Below are 21,454 nucleotides of genomic sequence, written 5' to 3' on the forward strand. Positions count from 1 at the left end.
TGTATATAGTTTGTCTTTTATTATGAATAAAGTTTATTTTGTAAATAAAAAAATAATTCTAAGTGACACTCGAGTTGCAGGGGAAAACAACCAAATGCCAAACCCCGGCAACACTGACACCCGAACCTCCAGCTGAGAGATCACTGGCGGGCTCAGCGTTGAGCAGCAACGTCAGGAGGGGAGGAGGAGAATCCGGATGACGTCACAGCAGGATCGCAGCGGTCTGTACGTCTCCCGTGTTCTCCGATTGGTCCGTTGGCCAGCGATGTGATTGGTCCGTGCGCCCTGCGCTGGCGGGTTCGGCGTTGTCAATTTCAAAAAAAAGCCGCGAATCCGGCGTCGGTTCCTCTGTTTTAAAAAACTTCTGGACGGTGTCGTGTTCTTGCTCGAGTTGGATGAAACGGTTGAGTTTCTGCCGCCAAGTTTCGTTGATCCGATCCGGGAATCGAGGTTGGAGCGAGGGCGGTTGGCCCGGCCTGTCCCGCTCGGTGCAGCCGCTGAGGGCTCCCAGCGCCGCATGGAGCGACACCAGGGGCAGCGGCGCCGCTCTCCGCAGCGCGGCGACAGGTTCCAGCGAAAGAAACTCTTGGGAACTTCGGGCACCTGCGTCAGGGAGGCTGCCCTCGGGCCGCAACGTGAAGAAGCAGAAGGAAAGAACAAATTCGTAAGTGTTGGGTCCTTTCAAAAAAAGTCACTTGTTCATTTCTGTGAGGAGCTTGTTAAGTCTGTTTAAGAGTTAGCTCCTGTATCCGGGCAGTGTCAATGCCATCAAGAAAATCTATTCCTAATGCGAAACTCCCTGTGCGCTTGTAATTTATATTTTGCTTTCCTGTTAAGGGTTAATGAGCAAGGTCACTGCGCTGAAATTGATGTCTACATAACAAAACGGATAAATTTGAACACGTTTTGAGATGCTGGTCACTTTATTTTGTGCTTCTCGACTTCGTTCATCTTCCACAAGATCATTAGACGATGTTCGTGATCTGTGGTCACTCGGAGGACATGCATCTCTTTTGCCACGAAGTGGAAAATGTGTGTTCTATTAAAATGGAAAGTGTAATTGCCAAACTAATGACGTAATTCATTCAACACTACTAAATACATACCTATCTCTCGACGTGTGGCTATAAGATCCCTTGGCTCAATTTGGTAGATCCGCGAGTTTGTCCCTTGTGTCCTTTTGAATTGTCCTTTCACCAGCATTTCGGAAGGAAGTAATCACTGTTATTTATGGGATCTTGGTATGTGCGGGTTACTAAGGAATACATCATTATGACAAGAATGTTAAGTATGTATGATGTATGAGGGGCGTGTTCATTTTAACTCTGCGACATGGAAATGTGCGTCGACTTGAGTGGGCTTGGGCTTTTGCTTTTTGACACTTATCCCAATCCTCTCCCTTCTGAACGTGCTATTGTGTACAACCACACGGGATAGTTGGTGATAAATGGCCGACGTTGAGGAGGGATAGGTGGATGAAGCTGGTAGGGCAGTCGTTCTGTCTTGAGCATAAACAATGACAGTTAAGCAACCGAACATACTGGCCTCGTTTTGCTCTGTCCATTTCTCTTTCTTGCTCAATTGTTATGTCACCGTCTTCAGGACACTTTATCCCTTCATAATTCCAGTACATAATTTATTAATTTCTGTTCTTTTGTAGATAAAAGACCAAGGGCGTATGTATTGGATGTTTACATTGTTTTGCAACTTCATGGCCTTGTTAACTACATTGAGGAATATATTGTGAATTTTAATAGACTATACCAGTTCAATGTACTTGTGGAATGATCTGTCTGTCTGGATGGCAAGCAAACAAAAGCTTTTCACTGTATCTTAGTACATGTGACAATAATAAATCAATTACCAAGTTACATCTGCATTAATATCTCTAAATAGTAAGCTGAAAAGGAATGTAATTCTGGCCATTGGTATTAATGTGAAAAAAGCCTTAGTGTACCTATAGAAAAAAAATGTTTTCTTTCCAATCAGTGACTGGTGTTGACCTTGTATAAGAGTAGTGACATTTGGTTGTAGAAGGGCATTTGGAATAACGGTGGAGCAAAGGACACCATGGATGGGGGAGAAAAGTGCCCATGTGAAGTTTGCAATCAGTTATATTTACAACAGAGGCAGAGTTTACATGAATTCTGTGTTACTAGCACAGGAAATTTTGATGAAATGAAAGATCTTTTTGCATTTGCCTGAAGTGAAATAGGACTTCCAATTTCACTCATGTATGAGTGGTTGCTTCTTTCAAGGCCCCCATGTGGAGGGGAAGGAAGAGTGTATGGGAGGAAGGCCGATCGTTTTAAAGTCTAAATATTCTGAATATATTCATAGATTCACGGAGTCATAAAGAATGGAAACAGGCCCTTTGGCCAAACTTGTCCACGTGTTGCCCAGTGAGTTAGTCATATCTGCCCATGTTTGGCCAATAGCCCTCTAAACCTCTCCTATCCATGCACATCTGGATGGCTTTTAGATGTTGCTAATGTGCCCGCCTTGACCACTATTTCTGGCAGCTCATTCCAAATATGCACCATCCTTTGCATGAAGAAGCTTCCCCGATGTTCCTTTGAAATCTCTTGCCTCTGATCTTAAACCTGTGTCGTCTTGTTTATAGCACCCCTTCTGTGGGGAAAAAGACTATGTTCTCTTACCATGTCTATGCCCCTCATGATCTTATATACCTCTAAGAGGTCACCCCTCAATCTCCTACGTTCCAGGGAATAAAGTCCAAGTCTATGCAACTTCTCCTTGTTAATCAGGCTCCCAAGTCCAGGCAACATTCTGGTAAATATGAAAAACACTATGATGCTGGAGGAACTGAGCAGGCCAGGCAGCTGCCTGGCCTGCTCAGTTCCTCCAGCATCATAGTGTTTTTCATCTAGATGCCAGCATCTGTAGTCCTTTGTTTATCTTGGTAAATATTTTCTGCACTCTTTCTAGTTTAATAACATCTACGACAGGTTGATCATGACTCCTAAGTGTGGCCTCACCACCTTCTTGTATAACTGCAACATAACTTCCCAACTCCTATACTGATGAAAGCCAGTGTGCCAGATGTCTTCTTCACCACCCTATCTACCTATGATGCCACTTTCAGAAAACTATACACTTGCACTCCTAGGTCCCTCTGTTCCATAATGCTCCCCAGGGCCCTACCATTTATTTAAATTTATATTTTTAAATTTTACCTACAGCGTGGTAACAGGCCCTTCCGGCCCGACGAGTCTGTGCCACCCATTTTAAACCCCCAAATTAACCTACCTGTACGTCTTTAGAATGTGGGAGGAAACCGGAGCACCCGGAGGAAACCCACGCAGACACAGGAGAACGCACAAACTCCTTACAGCGACGGGAATTGAACCCCGATCACTGGCTCTGTAATAGCGTTGCGCTAACCGCTATGCTACCGTGCCGCCATAAGTCCTACCCTGGTTTGATCTCCCAAAATGCAATATCTTGCATTTATCTGTATTGAAAGCCATTTGCCAATCCTGAGGTCATACACCTAGCTGATCGAGATCCCCCTGTAATTTTTCATAGCCTTCTACACTATCTACAACACCATCTATTTTAGTATTATCTGCAAACTTACTAACTATACCTTACACATTCACAACCAAATCGTTTATATAAAATTACAAACAACAAAGGTCCTAGCACCGACCCCTGTGGCACACCACTAGATACAGACCTCCAGTCCAAGAAACAACCCTATATCGTCACCCTCTGCTTCCTACCACTGAGCCAGTTATGAATCCAATCAGCTATCTCCCCCTGGATCTCGTGATCGAACCTTCCAGATTAGTCTGCCATGAGAGACCTTGTCAAAGGCCTTGCTAAAGTCCATATAGAGAACATCTACTCCTCTACCCTCATCTGTCCTCTTGGTTACCTCCTCGAAGAACTCCATAAGACTTGTCAGACATGACTTCCCCCACACAAAGCCGTGCTGACTGTCCCGAATCAGACCCTGTCTCTCCAAAAGTTGGTAGATCCTGTCCCTCAGAATCCTCTCCAACAATTCACCCACCAATGATGTCAGACTTACCAGTCTGTAGTTTCCTGGCTTGTTCTTGCTACCCTTTTTAAACAATAGTACCACATTAGCCACTTTCCAGTCCTCCGGAACCTCGCCTGTGGTCAGAGATCAAGCAAAAATCTCTGCAAGGGCCTCAGCAATTTCTTTTCCAGCTTCCCACAAGGTCCGAGAATGCACCTTAAGGTGTCCAATACCTCCTCATTGTTAATTTGTATATTGTCCAAGACATCACCATTCATTTGCCCTATTTGCTTGGTATCCATCATTTTCTTCACAGTAAAAATTGACGAGAAATATTCATTAAAAATCTCTCCCATTTCCTGTGGTTCCACACACAGATGGCCATGCTGATCTTTAAGGGGACTTATTTTCTTCCTAGCCACCCTCTTACTCTTAATATACCTATGGAATCTCTCAGGATTTTGCCTCACCTTGCCTGACAGATCCTCCTCGTATTCTCTTTTTGCCCTCTTAACTTCTGTCTTAAGTGCACTCCTACACTTGTAGTCATCAAGAAATTCAATCGTTCCTAATTGCTTATGCACAGTGTATGCCTCCCTCTTTTTCTTAACCAGAGCCTCAATATCTCTCATTAATCAGGGTTCCCGAAACCTGCCATCCTCTCCCTTCATCCAAACAGGAACATGCAGGCCTTGAACTCTTGACATCGCACTTTTTTAAAAGCCTCCCACTTGGTAGATGCTCCTTTCCCTGCAAACAATCTTGCCCAATCAGCTTCTGCAAGATCCTGCTGAATGGCTCCAAAATTTGCTCTGCCCCAGTTCAGGACCCTAACCTGTGAACTAGTAGTATCCTTCTCCATAACTGTTTTAAAACTAATCGGATTATGGTCACTGGACCCAAAGTGCTCACCAGCAGACACTCCCACCACTTGTCCTACCTCATTCCTCAAGAGGAGGCCCAGTGTTTCACTCCCTCTAGAAGTTCCCTCTATATATTGATAAAGGAAGCTTTCTTAGACACATTTCACAAATTCCATTCCGTCCAAGCCTTTTGCACTACAGTTGGCTCAGTCAATATTAGGGAAGTTAAAATCTCCCACAAATACTGTCCTATGATGTTTATAACTAGCTGCAATCTCTCTATATATCTGTTCCTCCAATTCCCGTTGACTATTGGGGGATCTATAATACAATCCCATCAGAGTGACCATCCCGTTCTTGTTTCTAAGTACTTATCTATATGGCCTCACTGGATGATTCCCCAAGAATATCCTCTCTCAGGACCGTTGTTTTGTCCTCTTTTGACAAGAAGGCAAGTCCCCCTTCTCTCTTACCTGCTCCTGTCACATCTGTATCCTGGAACATTGAGCTGCCAGTCTTACCCTTTCCTCAGCCATGTTTCTTTTATGGCTATGACATCCCAGTCCCCAGAGCCAATCCATGCCCTGAGTTCATCCGCCTTACCAATGAAGCATCTTGCTTTGAAATAAATGCGGTTTAAACCAATGATCTTTCCTCTTTTACTGTGCTCCTGTCTATCTTGACAACTAAGCTTGCTCTCATTGGTTACTGTATTTCTCCCTGATTTCTCATCAGCCACTCCACTGCTTTGGATCCCACCCCCCCTGCCATTCTCATTTTAAACTCTCCTGAGTAGCACTAGCAAATCTCCCAGTCATGTAACTGGTCCCCCTCCAGTTCAGGTGCAACCTGTCTCTTTTACAGGTCACCCCTACCCCAGAAGAGATCCCAATGATCCAAGAACTTGAATCCTTGCCCCCTGCACCAGGTCCTCAGTCACACGTTCATCTGAGCTCTCTTTCTATTTCTCCCCTCGCCAGCACGAGTCACTGGGAGTAATCCCAGAAGTTACTACCCTTGAGGTCTTGCTGTTTAGGTTTGCTCCTCACCCCTATATTCACTGCATGGGACCTCATTCCTCTTTCTATCCATGTCATTAGTAGCAACATCCACCATGACCTCTGGCTGCTTACCCTCCCCCTTGAGGATGTTCTGCAGCCGCTCCAAGACATCCTTGACCCTGGCACCCAGGAGGCAACATGCCATTCTTGGTGTCTCTTTTGCAGCCATAGAATCTTCTGTCTGTCCCCCTAACTCTAGAGTCTCCAATCACTACTGCCCTACCTGACTTCTCCCTTACTTGCTGAGCCTCAGAGCAGGTCTCAGTGCTACCGACCTGACTACTGCTGCAGTGCCCAGAAAGGTTCTCCCCCTCTTCCCACATTTCCACCCCCCCTCCCCCCAGCAGTATGTAGAGGGGTATACTTGTTGCTGAGGAGAATGATCACAGGTGGACATTGCACTTTCTCTTTCCCCTTGCCTCTCCTGGTGATCACCCAACTATCTGCAGCCTGCAGTGTGACCACCTCACTGAAGCTCTTGTTGATGATGCTCTCAGCATCCTGAATGATCCTATGTGCTTCCAAGTCCAGCTTCTGTTCCATAATGTGTCAGCTTGGAGCTGTACCTGGGCATACTTCCCACGTGTGTAGTCCTCAGACACAGGTAGCCTCCCTGATCTTCCACATCCTACAGGAGAAGCAGACCACTGTCCTAACTGACATCCCAACTACGCTCATTCTAAATAGTAAAGTTAGAAAGGACTTAACAGACCTTCCTCTGCTCGACCTTCTCTTGCCAAGGCGTCAGCACTTACTCCTCAACTACAGTCACTCCTGACAATAGCCACTCCACTTTACCTTGCCTTTTTATTGTCTGTCCTTTTCACAAATTCGCCAGTAAGACCGCTTTGCTCTGCCTCCCTGCCTTGAAACCTGTAAGGTCAGCTCTCCTCTGCAGCTTGTTCCAAATGTTCCCACTGCTGCTCCTGCCTGGAATGTACCTGGACTTGTAATTATGTTAGCTGCCTCTGCTGAGGGCTCATGGAAAAACGAGTATTAATAGTTCTCAAGTAAACAAAAGGAAAGAGTATGTAATTGTTAAATGTTATTCTTTAAATGCTACAACTAAAAGGAAAATAATAGGATTTAAGATAATTAAAGAGGGAGAGAGAATTAAGAAATGCATGATTAAAACTTTGGAGCAGAAGGACAGATTACATTTTGTGTCCAGGCAAGTGTCTTTAAATCAGATGCCATGGAGTTTTAATAAACAGTTGGATGAATCAGGGCACCTATTTTAATTGGTGTGATGTGGTAGTCATGACTCAGCTATGGCTTTAAGATGATCAGTCTGTGGAGTTGAATGTACCAAGCTAAGATCTACAGGAAAGATTGAAGAGCAGAAGAGCTTTGGTGATTAAGTCAAAGACCAGTTTACTGTCATATGCTCAAGTACATGTATGCACAGGTGCAATGAAAAACTTGCTTGCAGCAGCAGCATCACAGGCACCTAGCAACATATAAGCAGCATTCACAAGAAAAAAACATAAATTAAATGTAAATTATACACAATTTTTACAAGAAAGAGCACAATTAGAACAAAAAAATAACAAAGTCCATTTTAGTACAAAGTGATCATAGTGTTGCTAAAAGTCTAGTGGTTGGGGTTATGCCAGTTGCTTCAGGAACCGAAGACTAGAAGCATTTCTAAGATTTTAACGAGACAACAGAAGGCAGGGGAGAACTTGTGGTTAGAATTAAAACGGCAGCAAAGAATTTAAAACCCTTATGGGTGTGGGATCCCTAATTAGCAGCTGGAAAATGCAAAATAGTAAAGAAATAACATAAGTGTGCAGCAATAGCAGGGTGGATTTAATGGGATATCTTAGCTTGGAAGAAGCATTGGGATAAGCAGACACAAACTTAGTTTTTGCAAATATACGATTGAATCTTTCAAACATGTATCCTAGTATTGCCAAGATAGCATAATATATGACATAGTATTGAGTCACATTTGCTTAACAGTCTTAATGGTGTGTGGACATTTATCCAGCCATGATCATATTGTGATTAAGTTCACTGCAGTATTCAGAATGGAGGAAACTGCAATGGCTCATCATATTCTGGATTTGGCTGAAGCTGATCTTCATGTGATGACAGAGAGAGTCTGTGATGAACTGGGCAAATCTGTTAATAAGTAAGATGAGAGTGAAGGTGTAAATAACATAATTTAAGGTGATACAGCCAGATTATACACAAGTCAAGAACTCCACTTTTTCAAAAAGAGCCAGCGATGACAACAAACTAAAAGAAGCATGTAAAAAGGCAGAGGTTAGTTGATGTTGAGATTTACAAAGTAAAACAAACTATCCATATGATGGATATAGTTTATTACTGAGCGATTAACTTTGGACGCAAAGGAAATTAAATGATGTGGACAATGGGCAATTAAATACACAAAGTAAATGATCAGTGCTCTTATTGAAAGAAGGAACAAGCTTGATGGTTTATTTCTTACCCAATAGAGCATAGTGTAAGAGCTAGAAAAACATTGCACAGAATGAAAGTCTTATCATAACAAAAATAAATTTGTGTTAACATTAGGAAAAAGAGAGTGGTCAGGAAAATTCATACTAATTTGGGGGGGAGGGGACAGAAGTAAAGAATGCATTGAATATCGACTGTATCAGTATTTAAGCAAGGAAAGAGGATTATATGCCAATCTTTGCAAGGAATCTAATTGTAAATTAGGCAGGGGTATACAAAAATTTATCTGTGGAACAAATTATGATTACAATGTCAGCCCAAGGCAATATTTGAAGGAAGTATGTAAGGACATTTCTGAAAGCAAAAGGATCCAGATGACCCTGCAGGATGGCTTTTTAGGTAATGGAAAATTGCCCTTACTGAATTCACAAAGCACTATCCAAAGATGAGAGGTATGAATAAAATTCTCTCTTGTAGAATTTCTATTGGGTAAAAAGTAAATAAATAAAATTTATGATTTTTTTCAACTCGTATTTCGTGAGACATGAAAAATCGTGGTATGGGCCATTACTTGCTCTGTAATGTGGGGGTCACCTGTAATCTTACAGAAATTGCTCTGCTTTGGAACTTATTTTGCAATTGGAAATTTGTGTTGGTTAGTCCTGTACGTAAGAAAGTGCGGAAGGGAAACCTGTGAATTGTAGACCTGACATACCAAGAGCTGACAAATTACTGCATCTGCTGATGGAGCAGGACATAATTCATGCCTGGAACCATCACTCGGGGAACCAAAGATTTGTTTGATTTGGATAATGTTGACTCTATCCAGAGGTGATGCAATATGATAGTTAATCAGTTGTTATCTGTTCTGATCTTTTAATTTATTATGTGACAATAACAGGTCAGCACCATCCCAATATTTCTATCCATTCCGATGTTTTTTAAAAACATATTATAGGATTTGGAGGCCAGCTCTTTTTATTTTGTTATCTCTAATTACCCTTGAGAATTGGGTAGTGAGTTTGTCTTGAGCCACATCAGTCTATTTGATGAAGGCATCATTGGGTGGTAAATCTCAGAGTTTAGACTGAGTGATAAATCTTTCAAATGAATAGTGTGTGAACTGGACAGGAATGTGCACGCTGCCATTTTTGGTGGAGGAGGGTGGGGACTTGGGATGTATTGTTGAAACAAGATTTGATTGCTGCACCAAATTTTGTAGTTGGTACAGCATGCCCATTGGATTTGTGGTGAAGTGTGTACTTATTGTGGATGATTGCCAGTTATCTTTATTTGTGATATTGTCGTGATCTCTGTAAATATATATGATGTTGAAGCATTCTGGAATGGTTGGCAAATGTGCACCAAGGCAGATGAGACAAAGGGCCATGTTCATAGGAATCCAGTCACACCTTGAGAGGTTGGTCGAAATGCCAAGCTGTGACACGTGAATGACATCAAGGTAGAGAGACAGTTGTTAGGATCCTCCTTAGCCAGTTGAGTTTGCACTTCAATTAATGTCGACTTAAATTTAAAGCCTCCAATATGCCCCAGTTTGTCAGGTACTGGTTCTGTGCCAAAGAAAGTCACTTGCATCTCACTCCCAAGAATTAAGTCCTTTGCCCATGTTTGAACTAACATTAGGATGAAATATAAACCTGATTTGGTTCTGGTGATACACAAACTGAGCATTGGTATGCAAGTAGGAATTAATGGCATTGTTGATTGATGGCTTCTATCAATTATTGAATAAACAAAGGAAGTGTTCAGGTTTATGAACAAATAATTGCAAAAAAAAAAATGAGGTTGACTGAGGGATAATTGTGATCACAATAGGACACAGAGATGCAGGCGGATATTGAAGTGCATATAAAATTTGTTAAGTAACACAATCTTGTTTTTTAAAAAAAAAGGCCTTCTCACTTGGAATCTTTTTTTCAAATCACTGACATTGACTCTCTTCCCATTTGCATGTTCATCTTTTGAAATTGATTTGGCGCAGCAATTTCTCATTTCGTTTATGAGTTGTATTGCAGGAAAATGCTGTTTAAGTGAAATAACATTAAGCAAATAAAGTTTCCAATAAAAAAATTATCAACAGGAGTTGGGTTTAGTCATGTCAGAAAAATAAATTGAAATACTATAAGTGTAATTTCCATATGAAATAACGAAGATTTTGAAATATAAAGTAAAAATACATTTAAATACCTTAAGGTTGGCTGTGGAGTTTTTTTGGAGGTGTGAATGGAGTAGATTGGATGAGTAGTGGAGCAAATGGGGTTGTTGTGGTTGAAGAGCTGCTTGGAGACAGCCCTGTGGAGATAGCAAGCCTTTTATTCAGTTACTCTCAGTATAAGCATTTGTGCAGGGGAGATTGGTTAGCAGAGTCCCCCAAGAATAAAAATGCATTAGATCCCAGAAAGTATTAAAATCAATAATACATGACACGAAATGGATAGCCTTTCAGATCTGACTATGGGCATTTTTGACAAGGCTAGGTTGTGATGTCACATGATAAAAGTTTATGATGGGGCCCCTCTTGTTATTTGTGTTACAATGTGTTAACTACCTTGGCTTTTAAGATACTCACCATTGCCAGTCTGTTTCCAATGGATGGCTTTCAGTCGTTCAGTACACTTCACACCTATTTACAGTACATTGCACATTTGGCCAACCATTCCAAAATTCCTCAAAGTCATGACATACTTGCCATGTCCTGATATTGAACAAGTATCATGTGTATATGTTGAGGAACCAATCAGTGGTGCCGCTATATCATTTTAGCTGTTATTCAATTGAGAGCTGTCTTTGTTTACACAACTTGAATGGAGATCACTAATTCCAAGTACTGTATCAGTAAAAGACTTTTGATTATGAATAGGCATTCAATGAAAGTTGGTTGAAGGCTGGTTTTTGCTTTTGTCAATGATTATAATTTTATGCAGTAGGTTTTTTTTCAGCCTCTTATCTTGCCTCTCTGTTTCAGCAGTATTTTTATATATAAGAAATTATCTAAAGACTCTTGAACGTTTTTTTTGTTTGTAAATCTCCTTCTTAACAGCGAATGCCATCAGCAATGGCCCTGTTTACTTTGGAACTGCATTCTCTATTTGCATCATCCTTGGTGAAGATTTCCATTGAATAAGTTGAAATGCTTTGGACAACTGTTTTCAGCATTCTTGGGGGGTAGTATTTCAACAGTCTGCTTTTTTTAAATTTGTTGCATTAAACTCTCAGTTGATTGTTCTCAGTGGGGTTGGACCAACCTCTGCAAAGTCAACATCCTTGGCCTCTCTATCCTTTTCTCTCCTCCACTCCACCCCACCTTCTCTGCAACTTGAAGCCAATTTGTTTTTCTCTCTTTCTCAGTTCTGATGAAGGGCCTTCAACCTGTGGTGTTTTTTTTCCCACAGATACTCTTTGACCTGCTGATTGTCTCCAGTATTTTCTGTTTTTGTTTCTGATTTCAATATCTGTAGTTATGATTTCCAGGTTCCTTTAGCCTGCTCTGCAAAACAATAACATTATGACTGATCCACTTTCTTAGTTTCTCCCCCCTCCCCCCATGCCCCAAAGAGGAATTCTGAGGATACTGTTCCTTGAAGCATCATCTACAGATACTTATAAGTCTATGTGATATGAAGTATGTAATATCCTGTAACCTGTTCATAGCAGCATCATAGCAAGACACACTCCTTATTTTCTTGCTGACATTATATATTTAAAAAAAGCGTGATGAACCAAATTGAAGTGAAATAATGAATTACGGTATATTGATTTTTTTAATCCTTAATTACTTCAGTCTAACTATATTAGGATCACTTTTACCTGCATATTTTCTACTAAAGCATAGTCTAAACTTCATGACATGGAACCAGGTGCAATGCAGCAACTTTCTTTTTGGACTAGAAATATGCTGGTGATTAACATTTTAAGATTTACTTTTATTACATGTATATATGTTTTTTAAAGTGTGCTCAATTTGTCACTAAAATGAGCTTTGGTCAAGTGCTTTTGGAAGTGTTTTGCATAATAACAAATATGCATTTAGAGGCAGTAAATTCTATGAGACACCCAGGCTTGATCTCAGTCTTTGGGAGGGTGTGTGGTCAGCATGACCGGATATATGTATTTGGCCCAGATAAGTGAGAGTCCAGATAGAGGACAATTTTGGCCCATGCATTGGAACTACATTTATGTCTGTCCATGAATCTTGAGTATCCTGTCATGAGAGGGAGCTCCAGTGCAATGTTCCTGAGTGAAATAATACTTTGTTGTTTTATGATTTTGTAGATATATAGATTCGATATATAGTTTTTTTGGAAAAAAAACATATCTAGAATATAGATCTCCAAAATCATAAATACTTTTGGTCTTGGGGATGTAAATTAGCTGTTAAACTAAGCATTGATAGTTGAAGTTTCTTTATTCTGCAAGACAGAACTTTGGAAATACTGGAAACATTTATGTCAGGAACTTTCACAGTTTTGCTACTTATTAATGCCGATAGATTTCAGTACCTACAGTTAAAATATAGGTTTAATGTTGTGCATTGAAATAAGCGTACACTATTCTGTGTAAATTTTATTCATGTTGGGTTGTTCATGTTGTTTGAGCAAGACTAAGCAAAATATTCATGATTTTTTTCCGTTGAAGGAGTTTAACATTTTGCCTTGGATCAGGGTATCAATATTCATTGGTAAATCATGCTTTCCTTGAATCAAAATTTATTTTCCAGTTTTTGTGGAATTGTCCTACGGCATTTAAAATCTTCACGGAGACCGGAAAAATCTATTTATGTGATTGGTAGCATAGGGACAACCAGTGGCTGCGTATTTGTATTGTGTTTAAAAGTTCAATGATAATTAATTTGACATCCTAGCCATAAATTGAAATAAAAATACTTCATTACCTTATTGAGTATACCATTTAGACATAGATATATGTGGACCAAACAATTTGTCATCTCCATTATTGTCATTGTTATCATTGCAAATTTTATGGGTCTTAGTGAATAGATGCAAACTCTGTCACAGCTGCTAACTTGAGTTATTCTTTCATGCTGCTTACAGGTGTTGCATGTAGTTCTTTACTTGAGAGCTGTGAACTGGAGAAACTAAGTCATGTAGAGTGGGAATGTTTAAAAACTTCATCGATGCAGAAACGATTGCAATGTTTGTATCTGCTGTCTTTCAAAGTGAGTTTGATTTAATTTATAACATTGCTTTTATTATAATTAAGATAAATTTGTACCCATTGTGAAGTGACGTATTCTTTACATCGGGATCATGAGTTTACCATGAGTTTTGTAAAGATCCAGAAAGTGTTGTGGTTATCCGCAATAAATAGATGACCAGGAGAAGCAGATTACTCAAGAATTAAACTTTTATTTGCAAAGAAAAGTTGTGACAGCCAGACAGTCAGTTACCAGTCACCCTCTGACTACTGCTGTCTCTGACTGCCCCCGAGCAAAGCTCGCGGGCCTTTTTTTGTACCTTTTTTCTTAGCTCAATTACGTTGTTACAATCCATCATGTTCTCTCTTATCTTCAGTTTCATCCTTCACCATTTGCCTCCTTTCACAGTTGTCTCCTGGCTCACGACCATTTGTCTTTTGCCACAGTCATTTCCTGACTCAATCACAGAGTGCCCCAATTATTTATGGGCATTGGGAGTACTGGTACTAGGCTACAGAACTATCAGTTATAAAACAATACTAGGCTTATTTGCTACAAGGCTAACAGTTATAAAATGTTACAATGTGTCTCTATTACTTATGAGTTCTAAGACTCGCTAGCACCTGACTTATCAGTTATGAAAAACTATCAGCTACAGAACCGCTACAAAATCATTAGTCGCACTAGCCCAAACGACCATTAGCTACACAATAGATCAACGGTGTCTTCCTAGGAATGGGATAACCATCTGTTTATGAACTACAATAAATCAAAAGTGTCTCCCTAGGAATGGGCTAACTTTTTTTAATGAGCTATATGTTTCCCGCACTAAGAGTTTCCCGCGCTCGAGCTGGAGAAGGAGGCGGCCCAGCAGCCATCTTAAGGAGATCAGCAGCCATCTTAAACACAGAGCAGACTATGAATAAAAAAAAGTATAGCCTCTACTTTCTATATATTCTGTAAGAGCAGGCTGGTTTGAAGAATGGGAGAGTGGGAAGCTGGAGCCAAAGTTGTCTCAGTGTTGGTAAGCAAGTTGATGTTTCAAGTGGCTTGGATATCCATAACTTGAGGTCAGTCTCAAAACATTTTATTTTCTTTCTGTGACTTGAAGGATAAGAACATAAGGAGTATTAGCAGACCTCAGCCATTTCGCCCTTTGTGCCTATCATGCTCTTTAGCGGACTCATTAACTGCACTAATTCACTTTCACTTAAGCAGTTAAAAATCTGTCAATTTCTGTTGTTAATATACTCAACAGTTGATGGTGTTGTGGATAGTGTAGAATGTTGCTGTAGTTGACAACAGGATATTGATAGAATGCAGAGTTGGGCTGAGAAGTGCCAGATGGAGTTCAACCCAGATAAGTATGAAGTGATCCACTTCGGGAGATGTAATTTGAAGGCAGTATACAAGGCAGGACTCTTAGCAGTGTGGAGGAACTGAGGGATCTTGGGGTCCACGTCCATAGATCCCTCAAGGTTGCCATGCAGATCAATAGGGCTGTTAAGAAGGCATATGGAGTGTTGGCCTTCATTAGTCGGGGTATTGAATTCAAGAGCCGCAAGGTGATGTTGCAGCTCTATCTAACTCTGGTTAGACCACACTTGGAGTATTGTGTTCAGTTCTGGTCACCTCATTATAGGAAGGATGTGGAAGCTTTAGAGAGGGTGCAGAGGAGATTTACCAGGATGCTGCCTGGATTGGAGAGCATGTCTTATGAGGATAGGTTGAGGGAGCTAGGGCTTTTCTCTTTGGAGAGAAGGAGGTTGATAGAAGTGTACAAGATGATAGGAGGCATAGATCGAGTGGACAGTCAGACTTTTTTTCCCAGTGCGACAATGGCTAAAACGAGGGGACATAATTTTAAGGTGATTGGAGGAAGGTATAAGGGGGATGTCAGAGATGTTTTTTTACACAGAGAGTGGTGGGTGCGTGGAATGCACTGTCTGCAGAGGTTGTGGGGGCAGATACATAAGGGACATTTAAGAGACTCCTAGATATACACATGAATGATAGAAAAACAAGGGGCTATGTGGGAGGGAAGGGTTAGATAGATCTTAGAGCAGAATAAAATGTCAGCACAACATTGTGGGCTGATGGGCCTGTACTGTGCTGTAATGTTCGATGAATCTCCATAACTGCCTTGGGTAAAGATTTGAAAATATTCACTATCTTCTGGGGGAAGAAATTCTGTTCCATCTCTGACTTGATTACCTGACTCCTCTTTATTTTGAGATTGACCTTTTATGGATATTCCAGCCACTTGAAACATCAACTCCGCATGGACCAAGAAGATCCCCATAAGAATTTTGCATGAAATCACCTCTCATTCTTATGAATTAAAGGAATATTGGCATCAGTTTGTTTAACTTCTCCTTGAAGCGCCCTGTTATCCCAGGAATCAATTTGATGAACCTTTACTGCGCTGTACTCTATGCAAGTGTATCCTTCCTTGTGTAGGAAGACTGGATCCCTACACAGTATTCTAAGTGTGTACTCGGCAGGGCTCTATATCATTGGAACAAGACATCTCTATTCTTGAACTCCAGTCATTTTGCATCAAAGGCCAACATATCATCAACCACGCTAATTGTTTGTTGTATCCACACATTAACTTTCAGGGATTCAGATACAAGAACACCAAGATCCCTCAGAACACAAACCCCTTTCAGCCTCTCACTACTTTAGGGGAAAAGAAAGACTTGACATTTTCAATTTTCCTACCCTCCACCTTTTTATACTGGCTTCTCCCCTCTTTCTTTCAGTCCAGATGAAGGGTCTCCACCTGAAATGTTAACTATCCATTTCCATCCATAGATGCTGCCTGACCTGCTGAGTTCATCCAGCACTTTGTGTGTTGCTCCAGATTCCAGCATTTGCAGTCTCTTGTGTCTACATTTGAATTTTTTTTCTACCAAAATGGATGACGTCACTTTTTATTCCTGCATTATATTCCATCTACTATGTTCTTGCTTATTCAATTCCCTTGAAACCTCTTAGTACTCTTCTTTCTACCATCAACAAACTTGACCCCTCATCCATATCAATGGTAGAGTGTGAACAGCTGGGGCTCCAGACTCATTCCTGTTAGAGCATCTCAACCTGAAAATGATCTGCTGTTTCCAGCTCTGTTTTGTCTGTCAGCCAGTCCTTGGACACATCAGTCCATTTCCACCTCCCACCACCATCCCACCACAAACACCACCCACCCCCCCCCCCCCCCCCCCCCCCCCACAACTGCCCATCACCTGAGTATTGTTCAGTCTAAATTTGTTAAGTAAGGTGCTACACAAGATTTTCTTAAAGTCCAAAATCAATAAGTTAACTGGATTGGCCTTAACTGTTGGGCTAAATTCCAAAATATTTGTCAAACGTAATCTTTCATAAATCTGCCTTAACCCCGTCTAAATTATTATTTTCAAGTAATTTATTACCATTTGTTTCATAATAGATTCCAGCATTTTGCTTGCTACTGATGTTAGGTGAGTTGATTCATTGTTCCCTGTTACCTTTCACCCTCCTCTTCTTTAATAGTGGGGTTACATTTGCCACCTTCCACAATAGGAACCATTTTAGAACATGGAATTTTGGAAGATGATAACTAGTCAATCCATGGTCTCCATGTCTTGCATTGAGGTCATCAGTCCTATTAATCTCATTAATTTCCTCAATAATTCTCATTAATCTATCAGTACTACATTTTTAATAATACTAATTTCTTTGAGCTCCGCACTTGTCTGTAGTCCATCATGATTTCCAGAGGTTCATTATGTCTTCTGTGAAGTTAGACATAAACTGTTTGTATAATTCCTCCAGCATTTCAATTGCATCCCTCCCTCCCTCCCTGGCAGAAATACTTCTGTCTCAGTCTGTAGGGGGCCCACATTACCTTAAGCTAAACTTTACCTTAACTTTTATCCCCCTTGGTTCAGTGGCTTCCCACCTACATCTGTGACACTTCGCATGCTCTCCACCACTTCAACAACTTTCAGTTCCCTGTCCCTGACTATCTTATTTTCACCATGGATGTCTTATTTTCATCATGGCATCCAGTTCCTGTACACTTCCAACCCCCATCAGGATGGCCTCAAGGCTCTCCGCTTCTTTCTTGACAACGAACCCAACCAGTTCTCCTCCACCACCACCACCTGGCAGAACTGGTGCCACAACTTCTCTTTTGGCTCCTTCCACTTTCTCAGGACCATAGGTGTAGCCATGGGTACTCGCATGGGCCCCAGCTGTGCCTGCCTTTTTGTTGGCTACCTGGAACAGTCCATGTTCCAAGCCTACACCAGTAATGCCCCCAACTCTTTATCTACTGCATTGCTGCTGCTTCTTGCGCCCACGTGGAGCTTGTCAATTTCATCCACTTCACCACCAGCTTTCACCCTGTCCTCAAATTCACTTGGTCCATCTCTGACACCTCTTTCCCCTTTCTGGATCTCTCGGTCTCTGTCTCCAGAGACAGATTATCTACCAACATCTTTTACAAATCCACTGACTCCCACAGTTACCTCAACTGCATCTCTTCCCACCGTATCACTTGCAAGCATGCTATTTCTTCCTCTCAGTTCCTCCATCTCTGCCGCAACTGTTTTCATGATGAGGCTTTCCATTCCAGGACATCCAAGATGCCCTCTTTTTTTCAGAAAACAGGGTTTCCCCCTCCACTACTATCAACACAGCCATCACCTGCATCTCCTCCATTTCCTGCATGTCTGCCCTCACTCCATTCCTTCCCCCCCCCACCCCAATGGCATAACGGAGATAGGGTTCCCCTTGTCCTCACTTACCACCCCACGAGCCTCCGCATCCAACTCCTCATTCTCCGCAACTTCCACCATATCCAACAGGATCCCACCACCAGGCACATCTTCCCCTCCCCTCCTCTCTTCGCTTTCCGCAGCGATCGCTCTCTCCATGACTCTCTTGTCTGCTTGTCCCTCCCCATAGATCACCTCCCAAGCACTTATCCCTGCAACTGCGCTAAGTGCTACACCTGCCCCTGCACCACCTCCCTTACAACCATTCAGGGCCCTAAACAGTCCTTCCAGGTGAGGCAGCATTTTACCTGCAAATCTATCCGGTGTCATTTATTGCATCCAGTGCTTCTGGTGTGACGGCTTCTGCATTGATGAGAACAGATGCAGATTGGGGGACTTCGTAGAGCACCTTCGTTCTGTCTGCTGCAACAGCTAGGATCTCCTGATGGCCAGCCATTTTAATTCCATTTTAATTTCCCATTCCCACACTGACATGTCTGTCCACAGCTGCCTCTACTGTCACGTTGAGGCCGGACGCAGATTGGAGGTGCAACTCTCGTATTCCGTCTTAGTAGTCTCCAGCATGACAACATCAACATCGATTTCTCTAACTTCCGGTAAATACTTCATTTTGTTTTCCTTCCTGCTCCTTTTGTTTTCCTTCATTCCTTTGGCTTCTTCGCCCATGCCCTCGCCACCTTCCTTTTATTCCATGGTCCGCTCTCCTTTCCTATCAGATTCAGAATCAGAGTCAGGTTTATTATCACTGACATACGTCGTGAAATTTGTTGTTTTGCGGCAGCAGTACAGTGCAACACATAAAAATTACTATAAGTTATCAAAAAAAAGTGCGAAAGAGGAATAACGAGGTAGAGTTCATGGACCATTCATATATCTTATGGCGGAGGGGAAGAAATTGTTCCTGAAAGTGAGTGTGGGTCTTCAGGCTCCTTTACCTCCTCCCTGAAGGTAGTAATGAGGAGAGGGCATGTCCTGGATGGTGAGGGTCCTGAATGATGGATTCGGCCTTCTTGAGGCACTGCCTCTGAAGATGTCCTTGATGGTGGGGAAAGTTGTGCCCGTGATGGAGCTGGCTAAGTCTACAACTGTCTGCAGCCTTTTTCCATCCTGCACATTGGAGCCTCCATACCAGGTGGTGATGCAACCAGTCAGAATGCTCTCCACTGTACATCTATGGAAATTTGCAAGAGTCTTTGGAGACATGCCAAATCCTCAAACTCTGAATGAAGTAGAGCTGCTGGTGTTCCTCCTTCGTGATTGCATCAGTGTGTTGGGCCCAGGACAGATCCTCCAAGATGTTGACACCCAGGAACTTGAAGCTGATCACCGTTTCCACCACCGACCCCTCAATGAGGACTGGTGTGTGTTCTTCCGACTTCCTCTTCCTGAAGTCCACAATCAATTCCTTGGTCTTGCTGACGCTGAGTGTGAGGTTGTTGTTGTGACACCATTCAACCAGCCGATCTGTCTGATTCCTGTACAGATGGCGTTTGGGCTGTGCCTAGTCAAACAGTCATGAGTGTAGAGACAGTAGAGCAGTGGGCTAAGCACGCACCCTCGAGGTGCGCCTGTGTTGATTGTCAGCGAGGAGGAGAAGTTATTCTTGCTCTGCACTGACTGTGGTCTCTTGATGGGGAAGTCGAGGATCCAGTTGCAGAGGAGGGTACAGAGGCCCAGGTTTTGAAGTTTGTTGATTAGTACTGAGGGGATGATGGTGTTGAACGTCAAGCTATAATCGATAAATAGCAGCCTGACGTATGTATTGCTGTTGTCTAGGTGTTCCAAAGTCGAGAGGAGAGCCAGTGAGATTGTGTCTGCTGTAGACCTGTTGTGGTGGTCGGCAAATTGCAGCGGATCCAGGTCCTTGCTCAGGCACAAGTTAATACTAGCCTTGAACAACCTCTCACAGCACTTCATCACAGTAGATGTGAGTGCTACTGGGCGATAGTCGTTGAGGTAGCCCTCCCTGCTCTTCTTGGGCACCATTATGATTGATGCCCTTTTGAAGCAGGTGGGAACCTCTGACTGCAGCAGTGAAAGGTTGAAGATGCCTGTATGAGCAGTGTGTCTGTATGAATGGTATGCAAGACAAGTTTTTCACTGTACCTTTGTACAAGTGACAATAATAAACCAATACTAATACCAATGTCCTTGAACACTCCAGCCAGTTGGTTGGCACAGATTTTCAGTACCCTGGCAGGTACACCGTCGGGGCCTGACGCCTTGCAAAGGTTCATCCACTTGAAGGATGTTCTGATGTCAGCCTCTGAGACAGAGATCACAGGGTTGCCAGATGCTGTGGGGATTTGCACAGGTGTAGTGTTATTCTCCCTTTCAAAGTGTGCATAAAAGGTGTTGAGCTCATTGGAGAGTGAAGCATCACTGCCATTTATGCTGTTTGGTTTCACCTTGTAGGAAGTAATGGCATGCAAACCCTGCCACAGCTGTCATACATCCAATTGTGTCTCTAGCTTCACTCAGAATTGCCTTTTCTCTCTCATGATGGCCTTCTGTAGGTTGTACCTGGACTTCATGTTGGATTCCTCCTTCAGCCCTTTACCTCTTCCACCTATCACCTCCCAGCTTCTTGCATCATTTCCTTTTAGCCCCCCCACTTCCCTACCTTCCCCCTCCCCCCACCTTACCTATCCTCTGCCAGCTTGTGCTCCTCCTGATTTCCACCACCCCCCACCCTTTTATTCTGGCCTCTGCCCTCTTCCTTTCCAGTCCTGATGAAGGGTCTTGGCCCAAAATGTCAACTGTTCATTTCCCTCCATAGATGCTGCCTGACCTGTTAAATTCCCCCAGCATTTTCTGTGCGTTGCTTTAACTTTAGGTAATCTTTTCCTTGTGTGTGCAGTTAGAGTAATGCTATTATTGCACCAGCGATCAGGGTTCAATTCCCGCCGCTGTCTGTAAGGAATTTGTATGTTCTCCCCGTGTCTGTGTGGGTTTCCTCTGGATGCTCCGCTTTCCTCCCACGTTCCAAAGACGTGCGGGTTAGTAGATTAACATGGGTGTAATTGGGCAGTGTGGGCTCGTTGGGCCGGACAGACCTGTTACCGTGCTGTATAAATTTTTAATATTAACTTGTACAAACAGATTTGTTTCTACTTTCCCTTATCAAGTGGGGA

General features: G+C 42.3%; 1 protein-coding gene across 1 annotated transcript in view; it reads left to right on the forward strand.

Moving 5' to 3' along the window:
• Positions 1 to 284: 284 nt before the first annotated feature.
• The window catches only part of LOC127575822 (protein diaphanous homolog 3-like), a 421,273-nt gene continuing 400,103 nt past the window's right edge, over positions 285 to 21,454 (forward strand). Inside the window, exon 1 of the mRNA XM_052025958.1 lies at positions 285 to 664. Within this exon, the coding sequence (XP_051881918.1) occupies positions 518 to 664 (147 nt within the window). The 5' untranslated portion in view covers positions 285 to 517. The remainder of the gene's footprint in view (positions 665 to 21,454) is intronic.

This window comes from Pristis pectinata, chromosome 11 (assembly GCF_009764475.1).
Source record: "Pristis pectinata isolate sPriPec2 chromosome 11, sPriPec2.1.pri, whole genome shotgun sequence".
Lineage (NCBI taxonomy): Eukaryota > Metazoa > Chordata > Chondrichthyes > Rhinopristiformes > Pristidae > Pristis > Pristis pectinata.